The sequence below is a fragment of the Crocuta crocuta genome, unplaced genomic scaffold (genome assembly GCF_008692635.1).
Source record: "Crocuta crocuta isolate KB4526 unplaced genomic scaffold, BGI_CrCroc_1.0 scaffold73, whole genome shotgun sequence".
Lineage (NCBI taxonomy): Eukaryota > Metazoa > Chordata > Mammalia > Carnivora > Hyaenidae > Crocuta > Crocuta crocuta.
Window position 1 is genome coordinate 2,462,661 of NW_027529443.1, and position 21,092 is coordinate 2,483,752.

A 21,092-nucleotide genomic window follows, 5' to 3' on the forward strand; every position below is an offset into this window, starting at 1 on the left:
AAAGTAATGCATGTGGACCCCTTACAGCAGGGCCTGACATGTAGTTACAGCTCAGTTAGAATTAGCTGCTGTGGTTCCTTTTCATTCTCATTCTTGTTACTTGCAGTGGTGGCCTGGTCACCTACCTAACAGTCGTTCCCTGCTCCTGTCTCCCACCATAGAGAGTAAAACTGTAAAATACTCATCTTCCCAGCCTTGCTTGTGAGCTGGACAGGACCATGTGACCCAGTCTTGGACAACAGGCCTGGAGTGGAAGTGTGTCAGAGGCTTCTGGGAGAGTTTCCCCTCTAACGAAGACAGGAAAACATGGACAGAGGTGATGCTTGGAGCCGTGGCAGCCATCTTGTGATCACGAGGACAGAGCTAAATGGAAAAGTCGACACACTGAAGACGCCAGAGCAGAAAAGATGGAAGAGTCAGGGGTCTTTAGGACAGATTTGTGGCCCCAGCCCTGGAACCTCCTACCTTAGAACACTCTGGCAAAGTAGATCTGAAGTGTCCTCACTGTAAAAGCCACCTTTAGACGGGTATTCCGGTATGAGCGGCTGACGCTATTCCATTGCGTTGCACACATAACTACAGAAATATATGCTCAGTGACCATGGGAAGCAAGTGGTGGTGCAAGGATGGAAGTCTTGGACTTCAGAGGCCCAGGTAAGTGGGTTTTTGCTGAGAATCTTCTACTGTCCTGCCCCCACTCTCCATCCAGGTTTTCATTACCACCAGCGCTGGCTGCCGACTGAGGTCATCGTTAGGCAGTGCTTCTTGGCCCACGAGTGTGTGTGTTGGTAGTTCTGTGTTCATAGGAAGCCCAGGAAACACACAGCAGATGAAAATACCAAAGAGACGGGGAGAGGAACCACTCACAAATGAATAATGCATATTCCTCGAGCTTTGCGTTTGCTTGGTCTTAGCGCACGGCCTTGTTTGTTCAACCCGGGACATCTGGTCCCGTAACCGGCCTCGGAACAGTGGGTGAGTGTGCTGTTGGCCGGCAGAGAAAGATTAGTGTTTCTAGCTGACTTGTGCTATGTTACCCGTTCCTTTGCCTCAGAGGCTCTGTGTCTCTGCTGCTGAGAAAAGGTGGGGCGGGGGTTATGCCTCTCTTGTTTCTGGTTAATTCTGTGGCTAGAGAAAATTTCGTGGGAAAGACAAAGGCACAACACAGCTTTACCACAATAACTACCGGTCCCATGGTGATGCAGGATGTTGTAGGAATCACCGGCGCGCACCTTGTACAAGTTCACATGCTGCCTAACACTTCTCAGTTTGGTGGTCAAAGCCAAGCGCAGAAGAGAGGGGCGGTGGGGTAAAACATTTTCAGGATACGGCTCGTCTCCCGTAGCCAAGAAACATCCTCTCTCTGCTCTCTTGAGCTCCTGTGTTCGCTCATGTGCTCACACTTCTGTGAGGAGGGGAGGACAGTCTCTCCCCTTCTTGGCCTCCAAATTTTTAGCCGGGCCCGATAATTACATTGACGAAAGACAGAAGAGAAAAACAAATTTAATTTCATATGCACGGGGACTCGTAAAAATCGGAGACGCAAAGAAGAGACCGAAGCAGGCAGCTTTTTGTAATTCTTAGGCAAAGAAACAATACGTCTGTGAAGAACTGGTAACGCAAAGCAGTTCGGGCTCGGGGCAGCAAATTAACGAAGTCCCGAGGATGATTTCTACGTCCTTCTCGGCCCTGAATTACCTGATAGGGATGCTTTCTGCCTTCCACGTGCAGAGAGGCCACTCTCCACAGGGGGGACCTTACTCCTGCTTTTAGGGGGACAGAGGAGAGCCAGAGTGTCCTTCTGACACTGGCTGTTTCTTCAATAACTTGAATTCAAAATAATCAATATGCCAAAGGGGCACATTTTGGGGCGAGGCCTGCCCTGAACCCCATCGTGGATATTTGACTATGTTTCATCTGCGCACGACTCGTGTCTTCCAGGGTCAGCCATGAGGTTTCTCTAAACACAAAGCCCGTGTTTTTCAGACTCTCATTCGGATTTCCTCTGCCTCTGCAGCCACTCGTTGTTTTTCTCTGGGGTTCAGTCCTGACTCTCTGATTCTCTACCTTCCCCTCTTCCTTCTCATCCCTGTACTGGACTCATGGGGAGCATCCTCCTCTTTTCCCTCTAGCGTTCTCCTTCTGTGCAGCTCATTTTTTAAAATATATTTCCTAAAGTTTACTTATTTATTTTGAGAGAGAGATCAAGAGCAAGAGAGTGGGGGAGGAGCAGAAAGATAGGGAGAGAGAAAATCCCAAGCAGGCTCCGCCCTGTGATCGTAGAGCCCGACGTGGGGCCAGAACCCACAAACCACGAGATAGTGACCACGGAGCCACCCAGACGCCCCTCATTTATAACCATACTTTTCCCTTATTGGATACGTGCCCATTATCAAAGCTTCACCAATGCTTAGGTATACAATGTCAGTGGACATTTTTCCCTTGACCTACCTCCCCTCTGCCCATCCTTCTTCCCGGAAGGAGCCTCTGCGAGTATTTAGATGTACACGTCCTTTTGGACCTTGCAGAAGCAGAGGTGCAATTTGATAGCAGCCTGGGGTCACCGAAACCCCAGCCTGTAATGGCCCCACACCTACAGAAGGAATCATGAGCAATCCCATTGCCCCTGAACGGAGTCCTACTTTCCTAGGCTCATTTGCAGCGAGGGGCGGCAATGTGATCCCATCCTGGCTGATAAGACATATGGGACAAATCTAGAAAGAGGCCCAAGAAGAGAAAGACCATGCCCCTCCCCCAGTACCATCATTTTCATTTGGGTTTGAGAATTTTCAGCTCTGTAGGCTGGCAGAAACGCTTTCGATGCTACGAGCCAGTCCCCCACGTCTCTTTCCTCCAACACCACCCACTTCCCCACCGCACACCTCATGCTGGAGCTTGGCAGCAGAACGCTTAAGCACAGGGGCATCCTTTGTGAGATGGGGGTGCGAGTCGTGACCTTGTGCAGCCCTCTCTTGCTCTGAACCTGGATTGGTCCTGCGAGAAAGCTTACCTCCTAGACCCTAGCAAAGGATCTGAGGCTCTGACGGTCTGCGCCAAGATGACCCAGCAGACCCCACCTTTGTGTTCCCAGCTGCCCTTCAACCTGGCGGAGACCCCAGGCTGCGAGGAGGTGCCGGCTAACTGCAGGGGACGCCTCGTGGAGGAGAGCGGAGAATCTCGGCCAACACAGAAGACCAAGGCCTCCAATATGTGATAGAGCTTGAACCATCCCACCAGCTCCCACCCGCTCGTGTCCAAGTGGAACGCAGACCAGCCAGGCCAGTTGGGGTGGAAAAGTAACAGGATGTCTCTTCTTCTGGTCCCACTCAACTCATTTCTCTTCCTTGCAGAGGCCCCCACTCTCCTGCATCCACACTTCGTTCATATTGCCCTCGGCTCGGATTGTCTATCTTCCTCATCAAATGTATCCCTCCCCTCGGGGTCCATCTTGAACGCTGCCTCTTCCAGAAAGCCTCTATTATGCCAAGCCCAAATACCTGGGTATTTTTTCCGCCAGCATTCATCTGCCTTTCTGATGCGGCAGCTCACGGATTTTATTTGGATACAGGATCCCTCCTTTTTCATGGAACCATCCATCAACTTGTCCATGTACCTCTGTCCCGCAGCAGAGGCCAGGAGCTTGCCAGTTATTTCACTTGTCCCCTTAAGTTTCCCAGCTCCCTGCAGTGAGGGCAGACCATGTGACCGGTTCTGACCGATGACAATAGAGTAGAAATGACAGATGTCACTTTCAGGCTGCGGCAGTAAAAAGCTCCTGTGCCAAACTCCAGGCTCGAGAGACCCCTGCACGGTCACCAAGGAGGCTTCACATTTAGGGCATGTGTGGCTACAAGATCGGGGAGCCTCTGTTCGTCTGAGTTGCCGCTCACGGGGTAGGTGGCATGCCCTCGAATCAACAAGTGGGGCATGTTTGTTATAGCACCATAACCTTGACTCTCCCAGTAAATATAAGTAAATATAAGCCCAGTATCCTTCCAAGAAACTTTTAAATTTATATATATATACATTTTGCTTATGTTACCCAGAGTCAGGTTTTGGCACCTAAAGTAGCTTAACTGGTAAATTCTAAGAGCACTTAGTGGTTTCTCCTTTGACTGTACTTACTAATGTGTATCAATCATATTTAAAAAATTTTTTATTGTTTTTTATTTATTTCTGAGAGAGAGAGAGAGAGACAGTGTGAGCAAGGGAAGGTCAGAGAGAGAGGGAGACACAGAATCTGAAACAGTCTCCAGGCTCTGAGCAAGCTGTCAGCACAGAGTCCGATGTGAGGCTCGAACCCACAAACTGTGAGATCATGACCTGAGCCAAAGTTGGATGCTTAACCAACTGAGCCACCCAGGCGCCCCGATCTTATTTTTTAAATCAACCTGACTACAGGGTCTAAGACTAATCTCTGCATCTTACTACACTGCTGGACATCTTCCAAGGCTCTCGATCCATTCATTGGGATGAACACAAAAATTAAATGAAAATGAAAATTTTGGTGAGTCAACTAGGTGCTTTCTTTTCAACCTTGGTTTCCAAACCCTTTTTTGCAAGTGAGGTGTTTTGGTTTTGTCCTTGTGGTGCCAAAAGGTACTTTTTTATAGCACAGGATCTGGACCCTGTGCAGAAAGAGCTGCACTGGCAGTGTGAGGAGTAACTGATGATATAGTTTTTAGTTAGTGAGGGTGCAAGTGCATTTTATTTTATTTATAGTCTTGCAAGTGAATTTCTTAAAAATGTTTTATTTATTTCTGAGAGAGAGAGAGAGAGTGTGAGCAGGGGAGGGTCAGAGAGAGAGGGAGACACAGAATCTGAAGCAGGCTCCAGGCTCTGAGCTGTCAGCACAGAGCCTGACACGGGGCTCGAACCCACAAATCGTGTGATCATGACCTGAGCCGAAGTCAGACGCTTAACCAACTGAGCCACCCAGGCACCCCTGCTTATTTCTTTTAAAAGAAATGTGTGTAAAGTGAAAACAATGTACAAACTGCTGCCAGTGGGGGTGGGGGGTATTCTTGTTGGAGTAAGCTTTAAGAGCATGGGGCCTGGGATGGGTGAATAAATGTGTGTTTGAACTCAGCACTTCTCAAAGTTACACACTGTGGATCTTGTAGAAACACAGATTCTGCTCCGGTAGGTTGGGGCAGCCCCTCAGACTCATCTTGGTAGAGGGCTGTGATGCCCCTGCTCTTCGTTCACGGGCCACCCTCGGAGGAGCGAGTGCGGGGAGGCCCCTGGGCGATGCAAATGGTCCCTGCAATTCCAGAGCTCTTAAAGGCTTATTTGGGACCACGCTGGGTTTGGGGTTTTGATCAGCTTGCCCCGAATTCAGCCTTTGCTATGCGTTCTTTGTAAGTCGGTTAGGAGATCACTATGACCGTGCATCTTATCTGGAAACCTCTTCCCTGGCAGCCTCACTGTCTCTTTAGAAAAGAGTTGAGAATGGGTGGCCTGGGTGGCTCAGGCGTTTGGGCATCCGAGTTCAGCCCAGGTCATGAGCTCCCCTGAGTTCGTGCCCCACATCAGACTCACTGCTGTCTGCCTGTCAGCACAGAGCCCACTCCAGATCCTCTGTCCCCATCTCTGTGTCCCTCCCCTGCTTGCGCCCTTCCAAAAAGAAATAAATACTAAAAAAAAAAAAAAAAGAAAAAAAAAGAATAGAGTTAAGAGGGAAGAAACAGGCAAAGCAGAGCCCCGAGAAGGAAAAATAAGGGTAAGAAATTTTACATGCTAAAACGTGCTCACTTTACTCATATTTAGCTTTAGTTAGTTAGTTAGTTAATTATGGGGACTTTTCCAACAAGACTGGCCATTTGTTTGCTCAGGCTAAGGGGCATTAAGAGAAGGCCATTATAAGAAGAGATTAGGACTGCTGGTGGCTTGATAGGGGGAAGGAGGTGGAAATATTATGAAAAGCTCCTGCTTTTCATTTTTAACAATTAACAGGCAGCGTTAGTCTTAGGAAAAGCAAAAAAAGCCTAGATGTAGTAATCGTCCTCAGAGATATCCTGTACTTAGCAAGAAAAGTCACTGTTTGCTTATGGTAGCAGATAAGTCTATATTTTACAACTATTAACACAGAAAATAGAAAAAGGTTTTAGGATGCCCCTACTCAAGGGATAATCTAGTTCTAGGGAAAATCTGCTCACATAACACAATTCTCAGACGCTGCATAGACATGGCTTTAACTATCTCCTAATTGTACACAGGAACAATCTTATTAGGCACCCTGCCCCCGCAAATATTTATGATCACAGACTCCATTTATTTTGAAAAATAGTATTTCTTATGATTTTAAAGTAAAAAATGCTTTTGGAAAGAAGCTGAAAAATATAAGGAGGCAACAAGAAAAAAATTTACCTATAATCTTCCCATTCAGGGATAGCCACTGATAAAATTTGGTGTATATTCTTGTAGTTTCTTGTAGTTTTCTCTCCCTCTTAAAACATTCCGCGTTATGGCCTTTTTTTTTTCTGACCTCAACTGTGTTATGAAAACATGATTTTTGGGTTACATGATATTCCACAGAACTTTGATTTATTCCGACTATTCCTCTCTTTCACTATTTGGAGACATTCAAATTGTTGCCATTCTTTCCTGATAAAATTAAGGCTCTGATGCATTTTTTGTTTTTGTCTATTAACCTTTGGGTCCATCTCTGATTATTTCCTCAGACGGATTCCCAGAAGTGGAATTACAAGGTCAAAGAACATGATATGTGTGCGGTCTGGATGAACACAGCCAAATTGTCTTTTAGAAAGATTGAGCAGTCTACACTGCCTATGGCAGTGCGTGTATTTCTCAATCCTGTGTCTGAGTCTTCCCGGACTTTAAACAGGAATTGTTTTTAAAATCGACGTGTGGGACCTGCCACCATCCCTCTAAGATGAAGGGTGAGTAGAGAGGGAAATCACTTTCCCTTTCTGCCCCACGGGCTCATACCCATCATCTCCCCCGGATCCAGCCTAAAATGTAATGAATCCAAAAAGCATGTGAGTAGATAGACGTGAAAGAGGACCATCATAGGAAGGTGGAAAGGGTCTGACCAGGACTCCGGTGAGACCTGATCTTACCCCTCACCCTTTCCATTGATGGCCATGTACTTCTAGAAAAACCAAAACTATGACTTTTGTTCTTTCTCGTATATTCACTCTTTGTATCAGAAATTGTTTTTATTTTATTTTGTTTTTAAAAATGTTTATTTAGGGGGGCGCCTGGGTGGCTTAGTCGGTTAAGCGTCCGACTTTCGCTTAGGTCATGATCTCGCGGTTCGTGGGTTCGAGCCCCGCGTCGGGCTCTGTGCTGACTGCCAGCTCAGAGCCTGGAGCCTGTTTCAGTCTGTGACTCCCTCTCTCTCTGACCCTCCCCTGCTCACGCTGTCTCTCTCTCTCTCGTAAAAATAAATAAAAATATTAAAAAAAAAATGTTTATTTAGGGGCGCCTGGGTGGCTTAGTCGGTTAAGCGTCTGACTTTCGCTTAGGTCATGATCTCGCGGCTCGGGGGTTCGAGCCCCGCGTCGGGCTCTGTGCTGACTGCCAGCTCAGAGCCTGGAGCCTGTTTCAGTCTGTGACTCCCTCTCTCTCTGACCCTCCCCTGCTCACGCTGTCTCTCTCTCTCTATCCTAGAAATAAATAAAATAAATAAATAAATAAAAATATTTATTTATTTTGAGAGAGAGAGAGACAGCGCGAGGAGGGGGAAGGCAGAGAGAGAGGAAGAAAGAGAATCCCAAGCTAATAGTGTAGAGCCCAATGCTGGGCTCGAACTCCAAACTGTGAGATCATGACCTGAGCTGAAATCAAGAGTCAGACGCTCAAATGACTGAGCCGCTCAGGTACCCCTAGTAATTGTTTTTAAATTTTATTTATTTATTTGTTTGTTTGTTTGTTTGTTTGTTTTTAAAAAGGTTTGTTTATTTTTGAGAGAGAGAGAGAGAGAGGGAGAATGTGTGTGTGTGGGAGCTAGGGAGGGGCAGAGAGAGAGAGGGAGACAGAGGATTCAAAGTGGACTTTGTGCTGAGAGCAGATAGCCTGATGAGGGGCTTGAAATCACAAACTTGGGGATCATGACCTGAGCCACATTCTGAGGCTTAACCAACTGAGCCACTCAGGTGCCCCTAGAAATTGTTCTTAAATACAGAAGAGTGAAAGTGAACAAAATGACAGTCGTCTACTTTCCCACCACCCACCATTAACCACTGCTAACATTTAGGCATATTTGCCTTGATAAGAAAATTAGACAACCATTATATGAATGTATAATTTTGTTATTTTAATTTAAAATTTGAACAGTACAGAGAAGCCTGGAGACTTCTTTATCCCCTTCCCCCCACCCCCTTTTCCCTTCCTCGAGATCCTCTAGACAGTGTTTCCAATCCTTAAAAAGAAGATACTTTTATAAGCATAGACTAATCTAGGGAAAATATAAAATATTGCCATTCTGCATTTCCCGATTTTACCCAAATAGTAACCTTTGTATCATCTTTGTATCTTGTTTTCTCCCCCCTCTCCCCCCCCCTCTCGNCAACACAGAGCCTGCTTAGGATTCACTCTCTCCCTCTCTCTCTGCCCCTCCCCCAGCTTACTTGATCTTGGTCTCTCTCAAAATAAAAATAAAATAATCAAAACAAAACTCATCCATATAGACGCTTGTGAGTGAATTCATCCCTCTTAACGTTATGTGATCATCCATCCCACACGAATATTCTGCTTTTTCATTTCCTTGTTAGTGGATAGTTAGGATGTTTGCATCGTTTCTTCTATCGGCAACACTGCTGGGGCAAACCTCTCAAGATCACAAGGGAGATTTTCTCCAGTTCAGGTCCTGAAGTGGAGTTGCCAGACTGACGCTCTCCAGAGACTGTAAGATTTACAACTTTGCCAGATATACCTGGGGATGCTGGCTTCCCCTCCCTCACCCCATGCAACATTTTGTCCTTCTTATGGGGGGAAGCTGGTATGTTTTTGTTGTTTGTATTTCCAACCGATAGGAAGGCCAGCATCCTTCCACACCTTTTCTGGAAGAGACAGTCTAATTAAAAACATTTTTTTAAATTGGAGTATTGTTGACACATGATGTTACAGTCATTTCAGGTGTACAGCATTGTGATTTAACACCTCTGTTCGTGACGCTGTGTTCACGAGTGTGGCTGCCATCTGTCACTGTGCAGTGTTACTAGAATAGCATTGACTGTATTCCCTATGCCTTTGATGCCCATGACTTATTCATTCTATAACTGGAAGCCTGTATCTCCCACTTGCCTTCACCCATGTTGACCATCCCCCCACCCCCTTCCCTCCAGCAACCATCAGTTTGTTCTCTCTGTTTATAGGTGTGGTTCTGCTTTTTGTTTGTTTGCTTATTTATTTGTTTTGTTTTTTTTAGATTCCAGATATGAGTGAAATCATATGGTTTTTGTCTTTCTCAGTCAGATGTCTATCATTTCGCATAAGTAGCCTCTAGGTCTATCCATGTTCTTGTAAACAGCAAGATCTTATCCTTTTTAATGGCTGCAGTAATATTCATATTCATATATACATAAACACCACATCTTCTATAGCCATTTGTCTATCGATGGGCATTTAGATTGCTTCCATATCTCGGCTATTGCAAATAATGCTGCAATAAACATAGGGGTGCATGTCTCTTGTTGAATTAGTGTTTTTGCTTACTTTGGGTAAATACCCAGTAATGGAATCATTGGATCATATGGTAGTTCTATTTTTAATTTTTGGAGGACTCTCCATGCTGTTTTCCACAGCGGCTACACCAATGTACATCCTCACCAATCATGCACGGAGGTTCCTTTTTCTCCACAGCCTTGCCAACACTTGTTAATTCTTCTTACCTTCTTAATTTTAGCCATTCTGACAGGTATAAGATGATATCTGGTGGCTTTGATTTCCATTTCCCTGATTAGCATCCAAAATACATGAAGAACTTATACAACTCAACACCAAAAACCCCCAAATAATCCAAAATCCAATTAAAAATGGGCAGAGGACCTGAGTAGATATTTTTACAAAGGAGACGTACAGAGACCCAACAGACACATGAAAAGATGCTCAGCATCTCTCATCGTAAGAGACAGGCTTGTGAGGCACCGAGAGACTCGGTCTTTGCATCCTTGCTTATAATATACATTGGACCTGACATTTTCCTTAATGCTGTTGTTCTTGTTTTGGTATCTAGATTCGATTTAGCCTCATAGAATTCTTGGATAGACGTCTCTGTCTTGTTCCTATTCTGGTGCCATTTGCATAATATAGTTTGTCTTGTATTTTGCGTTTGTATAGTGTATCACTCTAGTTAAACTGTCTCAGCCTGGGCATTTTAGAAATTGGGGCAGATCCACTGCTTTTCAGCTTCAGTGATGATTATTGGCCTAGTTCTCTTCTGGGGCCAAGTTTTGTAATTTGTATTTTTGTCAAAAATTCCCCCTTTAATCTAGATTTTCAAATATACCTGCATAAATTTGTCCGTAGTATATTCTTATGCTTTCTAAAATTTTTATACTCTATCTGGTATGTATCTTTTGCCATGTATAATATTATGTGTTATTTTTTTGATAGATCTTTTTAAAAAATTTTTTAACGTTTATTTTTGAGAGAGAGAGAGAGAGAAACAGACAGACAGACAGAACAGGGGAGGGGCGGAGAGATAGGGAGATACAGAATCTGAAGCAGGCTCCAGGCTCTGAGCTGTCAGCACAGAGCCTTACGTAGGGCTCGAACCCACGAACCGTGAGATCATGACCTGAGCCGAAGTTGGATGGTTAACTGACTGAGCCACCCAGATGCCACCCCTCCTTTTTTTTTTTTTCATAAATTTGGTTTCTATAATCAATTTTATTTTCTTTTTTGTTTTATTCAAGTTGGCCTTTGCTTTATTGTGATTTCCTTTTTTTTCTGCTCTCTCTGGGTTATTTGGTTGTTACTTACCTACCTCTCAAATGCAATACTTAAATTTTTTCTTGTTTTATCCTAAGTGCACTTAAAGCTATAAACCCCCCTATAACTGTTATTTTAGTTGGATCTCACAAGTTTCATTATGCGAGGCTTCTTTTTGTCATTCATTTCTAAATATTTTGTAATTTCCATATTGGTTTTCTTTTTAATACAAATGTATTTTTCAGTTTCCAAATGTATGTTCTTTTTCTCTTAAAATTTTTATAAAATCTTTCAACATACACCAAGGTATGAAAACTAATATAACGATCACTGAGCTTAATGCTTATCATGTTCAATTTTCTTTTTCATAAGTAACAGATGTACATGTTAAAAAAAAATAGATCATCTGGTCTTCAGCGCCCTCTCCTCAGAGGCCATTTCAGTAAGTAATTTAAGGTCTGTAAGTGGTATGGGTTTCTTTCTGGCTGTCTTTCTGTTGATTCTTCATTTTACTTCATTGTGGTTTGCAAATGTGGTCTATAGATTCTTTGGAATTTATCGAGGCTTCCTTTGTGGCCAGTATACAGTCAATTTCTGTAAATGTTCCAAGTATGTTTGAAAAGAACAGATGTGCTGATGTTCTTTTTCTAAAATACAAACCTTCTCATCACTTCCTCCCCGATCACTTTTGTGGTCTACAGGTAAAAGACCGACCCTCTTAGCCTAGGATTTGGCCCAAAGCTTCCCCTCTAGCCAGGTTTCTTGGCTACCTGCCTTCTGTACAAGGAATTTATGTCCGCGTAGCCCCTGGACCTTTCAGGGGCAACTTTCAGAAGAGTATTCGAGCTGGTAGAGTTGTCCTGTAGCAAACAGCCCAATGTCTGGTGCAGCGAAGGTCCTAACAGATGCACACTGAGCTAGCTTCCGAGGGTGGAGTCGTGCTGAGACAGGATGGTCGCCTGATGGTGGGTCACTCACTCTTCTGGAACTCCAGTCCTTACTACTTGTTTCTAGTGGACCCAATCCACCTCACTGAGACCTCCGGCTGCTGTATCCCTCCATGTTGATTTCTCAGCGCCTTCTCTTTCTATGTTTCCCTCCCATACAAAGGGGAAGGACTTCAAAGACCCTCCCACCGACACTCTCCAATGGCTTTGACTTCTAGGGTCACCTGTATTTGTCCCACCAAAACCTACCCCATGATGAGTCTACACAGAGTTTCTGCCCTGGGGCCCCGGACAGGGGGACGGGAGATAGAAGGGAGTCAGGAGTGATGAGCCTCCTGACACATTTATAATGGTTTCAACCTTAGCTGGGACCCCACTTTTGCTTTCCCTTTGGCATCTGTTCCAAACCTTTGATTCCCCTCAAATCCCCAAGCTTCTCCCAGCTCCTCTGTTTAGCAGAATGATGGTTTGCTACTTCGTGGAGAAAATAAGAAACATCAAGGGGGAACCTCTCTTTATCTAACCATTCTTACCTCTTTTCCTTCTGTTTCAGAAACGCCTCTCTTCCTTTCTAGGGTAAAAGAAAAACCTATCATCATACGCCCTTGACCCCATCCTCTCCCGTCTCCTGTTTTTTATTCTGTTGGTTACTCCCTCTGCTCCTCTTCATGTCTCCCCTTCCCAAGCCATGCTTTCTAGAAGTAGTCAGCATCCTCTTGTCCCCTTCTTCAGCTTTCGTGCCCTCACTTGTCTTGGAGGCCAATCCAGTTTCTTCCTGGTTCTATGGGCTTTTATTGACCATCACCTTCTAAATGGGTGCCATGTCTTTCTTCTTCCCCTTATTATTTATTTTTATTTTTATTTTTTTAATGTTTTATTTATTTTTAGCAGAGAGAGAGAGAGAGAGACAGTGTGAGCAGGGGAGGGTCAGAGAGAGAGAGAGTCACAGACTCTGAAACAGGCTCCAGGCTCTGATCTGGCAGTCAGCACAGAGCCCGACGCGGGGCTCGAACCCGCGAACCGCGAGATCATGACCTAAGCGAAAGTCGGACGCTTAACTGACTAAGCCACCCGAGTGCCCCTTCTTCCCCTTTTTAAAAATGGTGTGTGTGTGTGTGTGTGTGTGTGAGAGAGAGAGAGAGAGAGAGAGCGAGAGAGAGAGCGAGAATGAGCAAGGGAGGGGCAGAGAGGATCTGAAGCTGGCTCCACACTGACAGCAGAGAGCCCAATGGGGGCTCAAACTCACAATCCACGAGACCATGACCCGAGTCAAAGTCAGATGCTTAACCAACTGAGCTACCCTGGTGCCCTAGGGGCACATCTTTCTTGATCTCTCCAGAGCACTGACAACTGAGACCACACCCTGCCACTCAATACTCTCTACCACCTGTTTGCCTCTGATACCACTTGGTCTTGAATTCCTTTCTTCTCCTTCTACCTCCTTTCTTGCCCCTTTGATCCTAAAGTGTCAGTGTTCCCAGTGTTTTCTGTCCATGGGTCTCTGTTTTTATTTCTTTACCCCCCAGGAAAGCACATGTGTCATCACTAAGGGGCATAGTCTCTACCAAGCTTCAAACAATGGCTGCGGTAGGGCAATGCCCACCTATTGTCGCCACATTGCGCTCATTTTTTAAGAGCGGTCAGATACCCTAGGGTTTTATGTGAAATGTTTCCGCTTTAAACATTGGTAATGAATTCAAAATTTTACAAAACTATGCAGGGTAAACAAAATATAGATGGTCTCCTTACAGCTGTTCTCTTCTTTGGCTGCCCCTAAGGCATTTTATAAAGTATTTTATTAGTAAAGATAACTCACACTGAGGCCTTACTAGGCACCAGATACTGTGGTCCACATATTCATTCCTCTCTTCGCAGTACTATATCAACAACGTGCTATTCTTATCCCTGCTTTATAGATGAGCAAACTGGAATGGAGAGCTTCCGTATTTTGTCCTGGGTCTTAGAGATACTGAGTTGAAGAACCAAAATCCAAATCCAGACAGTCTAGCTCTCCAGCTCAAGCTCTTTTTTTTTTTAAGTTTATTTATTTACTTTGAAAGAGAGAGAGAGAAGAAGGAGGAGGAGGAGGAGGAGGAGGAGGAGGAGGAGGGCAGAGAGAGAGGGAGAGAGAAAGAATCCAATCAGATTCTGTGCTGTTATTGCAGAGCCTAATATGGATGGGGCTTGATCTCACAATGATGAGATCATGACCTGAGTGGAAATCAAGAGACTGATGCTGAACTGCCTGAGCCTCCCAGGCGTCCGCCGCCCCCTACTCCAATCAAGCTCTTAACTAGTACACGCTACTGCTTTCCTCACTCAGCAGACAGGGAAACTGAGGTCCAGAGAGGTTGAGAAATTGTCCACGGTCGCAGGAGTGGTAACCGGTCAGTAGTGATTTGAAGCTCTCATCACAGAGATAGATGCTTGCACTCTCTGCTGTTCTGTAATTAGTTACCTGCTTCCCTGCTAGACTGCAGCCCGGGAGCTGGGACGCAAACGTTTGTAAAATGAGTGCACTCGCCTGGCAGAGTTCGCTCACTTCTCTTAATAACTTCATTTGCTTCTCCCAACAAATTCCTAGTTAAGACAGTAGCTAACATTTAATCGGCACTTTCAGTGTGCGTGATTTCTTTCAAAACCTCGTGAACGCACTATTTCATGGGGACTATTATCATCCCCATTTAACAGAAGAAGAAACCGAGGCTCAGTGCAGCTCAGTGACTTGCCCAAGATCTGGCAACTAGTAAGTGGCAGAGGCAGGATTCCAGCTCAAGCTGTGTGACAACAGAGCCCTCATTGCTGACTCTGAGGCCATAGCGTCGGTTATACAGGTGGGGAAACTGAGGCCCGGGGCAGGGTACTGGCCTGTGTCGGCGGGGCCATGACTTTTAGGGGGAGGATCCGCTGCATGCCTGCCCTTCCGACTCCTAGGTCGCTGGGTGCCACTGTGGGGCTGGAGGCCCAAGGAGGCAACCCGGAGCTCCGTCGCATAAAGCCCGGAGAAGAGCGCGAGAAGAGCAAAACTGCATCTGTGGGAGGGCCTCCTCGGCACCATGGCAACGGCGCGGCGGGAAAGCAGGAAGTGCGTCACCAGGTGGGAGGGACGAATGGGCGACATCCACCAATGGGAGCGCCGCGCTCGCGTTCGCCCCGCCCCGCTGGAGGAGCCGAGGCCGCCTTTCTGCCTTGGCGGCCGGCGTTGGGGGCAGCGCCGGGGTGTCGCGGTGGGTAATCCAGGCGAGAGGCCGCGAGGCTGCCAGGGATGGAAGAGGGCCGTGCAGAGAGGCGACGGAGGACGGAAGGTGGGGGTCAGGCCCCGGGGTCGGCCCGTGTCCGTACCGGAGTGTGGCGCTGGGGGCCCGGGGGCTTGGGGCTCCTCACTTCCTGATGAGGAAACTGAGGCCCGGAGAGGGGCAGGAAGGCAAAGTAGGCTGGAACCTAGGGCCCCCGACACACAGACACTGTTAAATCGTAGTACTAGGTGGAAAAAGCGTGTTTACTCCTAATAGTAGGTGGGGAAACAAGCAAAATACAGAATTCTGTTTGAACTGAATACGGAAAATATGGCCTTCGTTGGACGGCCCTCCGTTATCTCGCCGCTCTCTGGGCTTGTCCTAGAAATCTTTACTTTGTACAAGGCCACCGCTTCGTGTTTTAAAGAACCCCGAATTTCTCCCATTTTCGAAAGGCATATGATGCCTATATTCGTTGTTAGGTCACACCTTGAAAGGGGGTCTGGGGCAGCCCCTTGTAATGAAATACACTAATATTTTCATAGCGAGATATGTGCGTAATGACGTCAAAGGAGGTACAGAACCGGCGTAAAGAGCCTCACCTTAGGTCAGGTCAGGGTTCCAAACTGAAAAGATTTTGGCTTTAGGACGTCTTTAGATTTGAGAGTGTAGGTAAAGCGGTCCTGATTTCATTGTAGGCTCCTGTGTTCTCGCTTACTTGGACAGTTTCTGAGCCCTGCTTTCGTTTTGCCATCCTGATACCCGTCGCCTGTGCCCTCAGTCTTTGTTTCCTCACCTTCTTAACAGTTATTTTGGGTGTTAATGTAACATATTTACATCATTTCTTAAGATACCTAACATATCCGGGACCGGGCTCAGGTCATGATCTCGGTTCGTGGGTTCGAGCCCCGCATCGGGCTCTGTGCTGACAGCTCCGAGCCTAGAGCCTGCTTCGGATTCGGTGTCTCCCTCTCCCTCTGCCCCTCTCCTGCTCGCGCTCTGTCTCTCTCAATAAATAAATGTTAAATTTTTAAGATATATAACATGTATAAAGATGTTTGCAACTGTAAATTTGAAGAATAAAAAGAAAACCAACCCCCTATACCCCCCCCCCCCAAAATCAGGGTGAGAAATAGAACATACACTGAATAGCCCAGATTGAATCCTTTCTTCCCTCACTAAAGACGACCATCTCCCTGTATTGTGTTACCCATGCCATTGTTTTTCTTTCTGGTTGTTAGTATGCTTCTGTAATGCCTGCCACGTATGGTTTGCCTGGTTTTGAATTTTGTAGAGGACCCTCATCTGTATTTGTGTGACTTTGTTTTTGCATGTAATGTCACATATACGAGACGTGTCCATGTTGATGTGAGTAGCTCTACTTTACCTTCATTGCTTCGTTGCTGTTTTGAATTCCGAGGCTTCATTATAAGCGGAGGCGTGCTTTCACCGATCGCCTTTTATGCGGTTGCCAGAGTTTTGCTGCCGCGGGGCGCTTTTATAAACATATTTCCTGGGGCAGATGTGGAACATTTCTGTAAGTTATATACCTAATAGTGGATTTCTGGAGATACCCAGATTTGCGAGTAATATCGCATCGTCTGAAGTGGTTTATAAGAGTTTACCCTCCACTAGCCTCAACCATTCTGAAGAATTATTGCCTAAATAACACATTAATCACCGTGGTTTGAATACTCATTTGCTGGATGACATTGAGATGAAGCATCTTTTAATATATTTGTTAATGTTTTGTGCATCCTCTTTTGAACATTTCTGCTGCTTATTTTTTGCTTGTCTTCCCCTTATGGTTTTGTAGGAATTCTCTGTGTGTTCTGAGTATGAATCTTTTGTGGTTTCACCATGTCTCAGATACTTCCCAGTTTGTAGCTTTTCTTCTCTCTGTCTCTCTCTCCCACTCTCTACTATTTTTGGTGAACAGAGGTTCTTAAAATTTTAACGAAGTAGAATTTATCGGTATATTCCTTTATGGTTTAGACTTTTTGTATCTTTTAAAAAAGTTCTTCCCTGCCTTTGGCTCCTAAACGATGTTCTCTGGGGCACCCGAGTAGCTCAGTCAGTTGAGCGTGCAACTTTTGATTTCGGCTCAGGTCATGATCTCACGGTTCCCGGGATCGAGCCCCGTGTCGATCCTGCCGAGCCAGCTTGCGATTCTCTCTCCTCTCCCTCTGCCTTTCCTCTGCTTGCTCGCTCTCAAAATAAATACACAAACATTAAAAAACATCTTAAAAAAAAAAAGAAAGATGTGCCCCTATATTGTTGTTCAAAAGTTCTATAGTGTTTCCTTTCCCACGACCTTAATCCTCAAAACGATTTTTGTGCCTAGTCTGACATGAGGGTCAGGCTCTCTGGATTTTCACATACGGGTAATCTGTTGTTCTGGTACCTTCTACTGAAAAGCTTACTTTGATCTGGGCTTCCCTTTTTCCAGCGTGTTGAGTACCCGTGTCTGTGTGCGTGTCTGTGTCTGAGGTCTGGCCCCCTGGTCTTCTCTGGTCCATGTCTGTACCATTGGCATACAGTAGTCATTACTCGAGATTCATGAACTGGTGACAGGTATGACAAGTCCTCCTGCCTTGAGCTCCTCCCCGATGGTTTGCTGTTTTGCCTCTATGTCTTCCCTGTAAATTTGGGAATTATCTCGTCAAATCACTCACAGACACACGCAGCCGATGGGGATTTTGATTGGAATCGCATGGATTCTGTTGCAGGGGCTTCAGTGGGATTTGAAAATGATTGCTTTCAACAATTCATCCCTAAGCATGTTGCTCCCTGTGGGTTTTTGTCGATAGCGTTAGTAGATAAAGGAAGTTTCCTTCAATTCCAAGTTTGTTAAAGAGTTTTTAGTACGAGGGACTGTTGAATTTTATCAATCATATTTTCTGAATCTATTAAGATGCTAGTAGGCTTTTTCTTCTGTATGCTGGTAATATGCTGACTCAGACTCATTGATTTTTTTCTCCCCCAGCTTTATTGGGACATTATTGACATATAACATTTGATTGATTTTCAGATGTTAAACTGCTGCCCAGATAAACTCATCTTGGTCACCATATATTCTCCTTTTTATGTTGCTGGTTTAGATTGATTAACATTTTGCTTACGGCCATTGCAGCTACGTTCCTGAAAGATACATTTTCCTTTCTTTGAAGTCTCTGTTAGATGTTAATGCCCAACGTATGTCAGCCTTATCAGATGATTTGGGCAGAGTTTGCTCTTTTTGGGGGCCCTGGGATAGTTTTGTGACATTTGAAATCACTTGCTTCTAGAATGCTTGGTAGGACTTCTTGATAAATCTATCCGGATCTGAACTTTTCTTTGTGGGAGGATAGATTTCCCACAGAGTATCTTCAATGGTTATAACACCTGTTAGGTTTTCAGATAATTCTTCAGTTGGTTTTGAACGGATTTCCTATAACTTTGCCTATTTAAAACTTCAGATTATTTAAGTTGTTCGTGTGTCTGCAATTAGTTCCCCCCTTTCATTCCAAGTATTGTTTGTTAGTCTTCTACCACTTGGAAAATCTTGTCAGAGGTTTGTCGCTTTTATTATGTTTTTTTCTTAAAATTTTAAATGATTATTTTTTGAGAGAGAGAGAGAGATCAAGCACGAGCTGGGGAGGGGCAGGAAGAGAGGGAGACACAGAATCCGAAGCAAGCTCCAGGTTCCGAGCTGTCAGCACAGAGCCTGATGCAGGGCTCGAACCCATGAACTGTGAGATTGTGACCTGAATGGAAGTCAGATCCTTAACTGATGGAGCCACCCAGGCGCCCCATTACATTTTTATTCAAAGACTAATTTTGGTTTTGTTGATCTCTGATATATACTCATTTTATTCAATTCTGCTCTTTATTATTTAACTTTCTTGTAACTTTTTTTGGATTTAATTTGCAGTCAGATTTAATTTTGCTGATCCCAGCGCTAGGAAATAAACTGACTGGCTGGATCTGAGGCTGGTGGGGTTGTGGTGGGGGGAGTGGATGAGAATTGGACGCTCAGGCCCTGGTGTTTATGTGACTGCGTGGACTGGATCCCCCCAAACTGGAAGATTTTGCAAAGCGGACTCAGGGGAAGAAAAGGGGTGGGAGGGGGACGGAGCAGATGAGTCCAGTTCAGGATCTGCTGAGGCTGTGTTACTGGTGAAGTTGCAGGCAGTCAGAGAAACTGGCCCCAAGCTGGTGGGTCTCCCCTCCTCTGAGGTCCAGCTCATGTGCTGCTTGAAAAGACGAGTGAGCGGCAGCTAGCCTTTTTGTGTGTCTTCTAGTCCTATCTCATTTAAACCTCATCTTCTCAGGGACGCCTGGGTGGCTCACTCAGTTAAGCATCTGACTTCGGCTCAGGTCATGCTCTCACAGTTTGTGGGTTCGAGGCTCCCGTCACGCTCTGTGCTGGCAGCTAGCTCAGAGCCTGGAGCCTGTCTTCAGATTCTGTGACCCCCCCTCTCTCTCTGACCCTCCCCTGCTCATGCTGTATCTTTCTTTCTCTCAAAACTAAATAAAACATTAAAAAAAATTTGTTTTAAACCTCATCTTCTGCCTTCAGGAGCCTTTTTTATTAGACCCATCTTGTGGAGGAAAAGACTGAGGCTTAGGGAGATGAAGCTTGTTAGCTAGAAGTGTTTTCGCACTGTATTTGCCTAAAGTAACAGCCAATTTCTTGTGCGGGTCATGGCACCCACCTGAAGTGTATGTTAAAATCTCAGAATTCCCAGCCCCCTCTGCAGCCAGACCTCCAGCAAAGGGGCCCAGGCATCTGTGCCTTTCACGCCCCAGTTAGATGACTCTTAAGGTGGAGCAGGTTGGGCAGACCCCCGTCTCCACACCATGAGCCTGCTTCTAAACCCACGCCCTTTGCCTCCGCACCATGCCACCGCTCCGTGGCACGAGCAGCCTTTTTGATCAGGACTCGTGTGATCCTTTTATCAGCTCTGATCTCTGGTTTGTGGAAAGATGATGTTTCAGTAGAGAGTGAGAGATTGCAAAAACACCCCACAGATTGCAAAACACCCCACAGCGACAGTAGCTTCATCAGTGGCTTGGGAGACGGGGAGGAAATCATGGGCTAGGCGTCCGCTAGGAGTTCTTCAGGTGGTGCCCACTGTTGTCATCGTGGCCGGAGAAAACGGGGCCTCGGCACCCTGTGTCCAAGGCCGCAGGTCTCCTGAGTGGCTGGACCACGTTTTGGAGCCCTCAGTGTCCAGTAGTAAAGCCGGCCACCATGTAGGTGGTGCTCAGCTGTTGCCAAGCTTTTATACGTGTTAACCATCAAACTGAGTAATTCTCCCGAGGACGTTCCCAGCATTGGGCTCACTTTAGAGATCAGAGACCAAAACAAGCCCCCTTTCACACAGCCCAGGGGTGGGGCAGGTGGCTGGCCCCAGACCCCCACTCCCTGCCGCCCACCCAGGGCCAGTGTGCTTGGCCCTGACTCCCGTCCTTTCCGCTTCTGTGCCATTGGGCGGGATGAACTGGGGTCCAAAAGCTGTAACAAAGGGACAGTTGTGAACGTGGGTAAGTCCACACCCCCAGAACCTGGCTTTCAGAGCGCCCAGAGGTGACACGGTGTCCTTTGCTTCTTTTCTTAGCGCCTCCGTGCGCGCAGGGCAGCGCGAGGAGAGTGGGCGCCATGACCGATGTCCACCGACGCTTCCTCCAGCTGCTGATGACGCACGGGGTGCTGGAGGAGTGGGGTGTGCGGCGCCTGCAGAAGCACTGCTACAGGGTCCATGACCGTGAGTACCGTCCCCTGGGCCCGGGTGTGGGGCCCCACCACCCCCCAGGCAGCGCCCCTCAGCTGGGCCTTCAGGCCTCTCTCCGCCTCACTCCAGCCCGTTTCTCATCTCAGCTTTGACTTTTTTTTGTAAGCAAATCTGACGTGTAGCCCGGTCGATGGGGACTTGGCGCTATCTTTTGTGGTTCACATCAGCATCAACTCCAGCCCGAGTTTCTTCATTTCTAAAATGAGGATAATGAATCATCCTTGTCACCAAGG

At 46.1% G+C, this 21,092-nt stretch overlaps 1 protein-coding gene across 2 annotated transcripts in view; it reads left to right on the plus strand.

Annotated features, from left to right (window-relative positions):
- Positions 1-14,973: 14,973 nt before the first annotated feature.
- Positions 14,974-21,092, plus strand: part of NSMCE1 (NSE1 component of SMC5/6 complex) — a 27,041-nt gene continuing 20,922 nt past the window's right edge. Inside the window, exons 1-2 of one of the 2 annotated variants that reach the window (XM_077760465.1) lie at positions 14,974-15,073; positions 20,686-20,832. In XM_077760465.1, coding sequence (XP_077616591.1) covers positions 14,974-15,073; positions 20,686-20,832 — 247 coding nt within the window. Of the gene's footprint in view, positions 15,152-20,685; positions 20,833-21,092 lie in introns of both variants that reach the window. The other variant, XM_077760464.1, reaches the window with a different exon arrangement.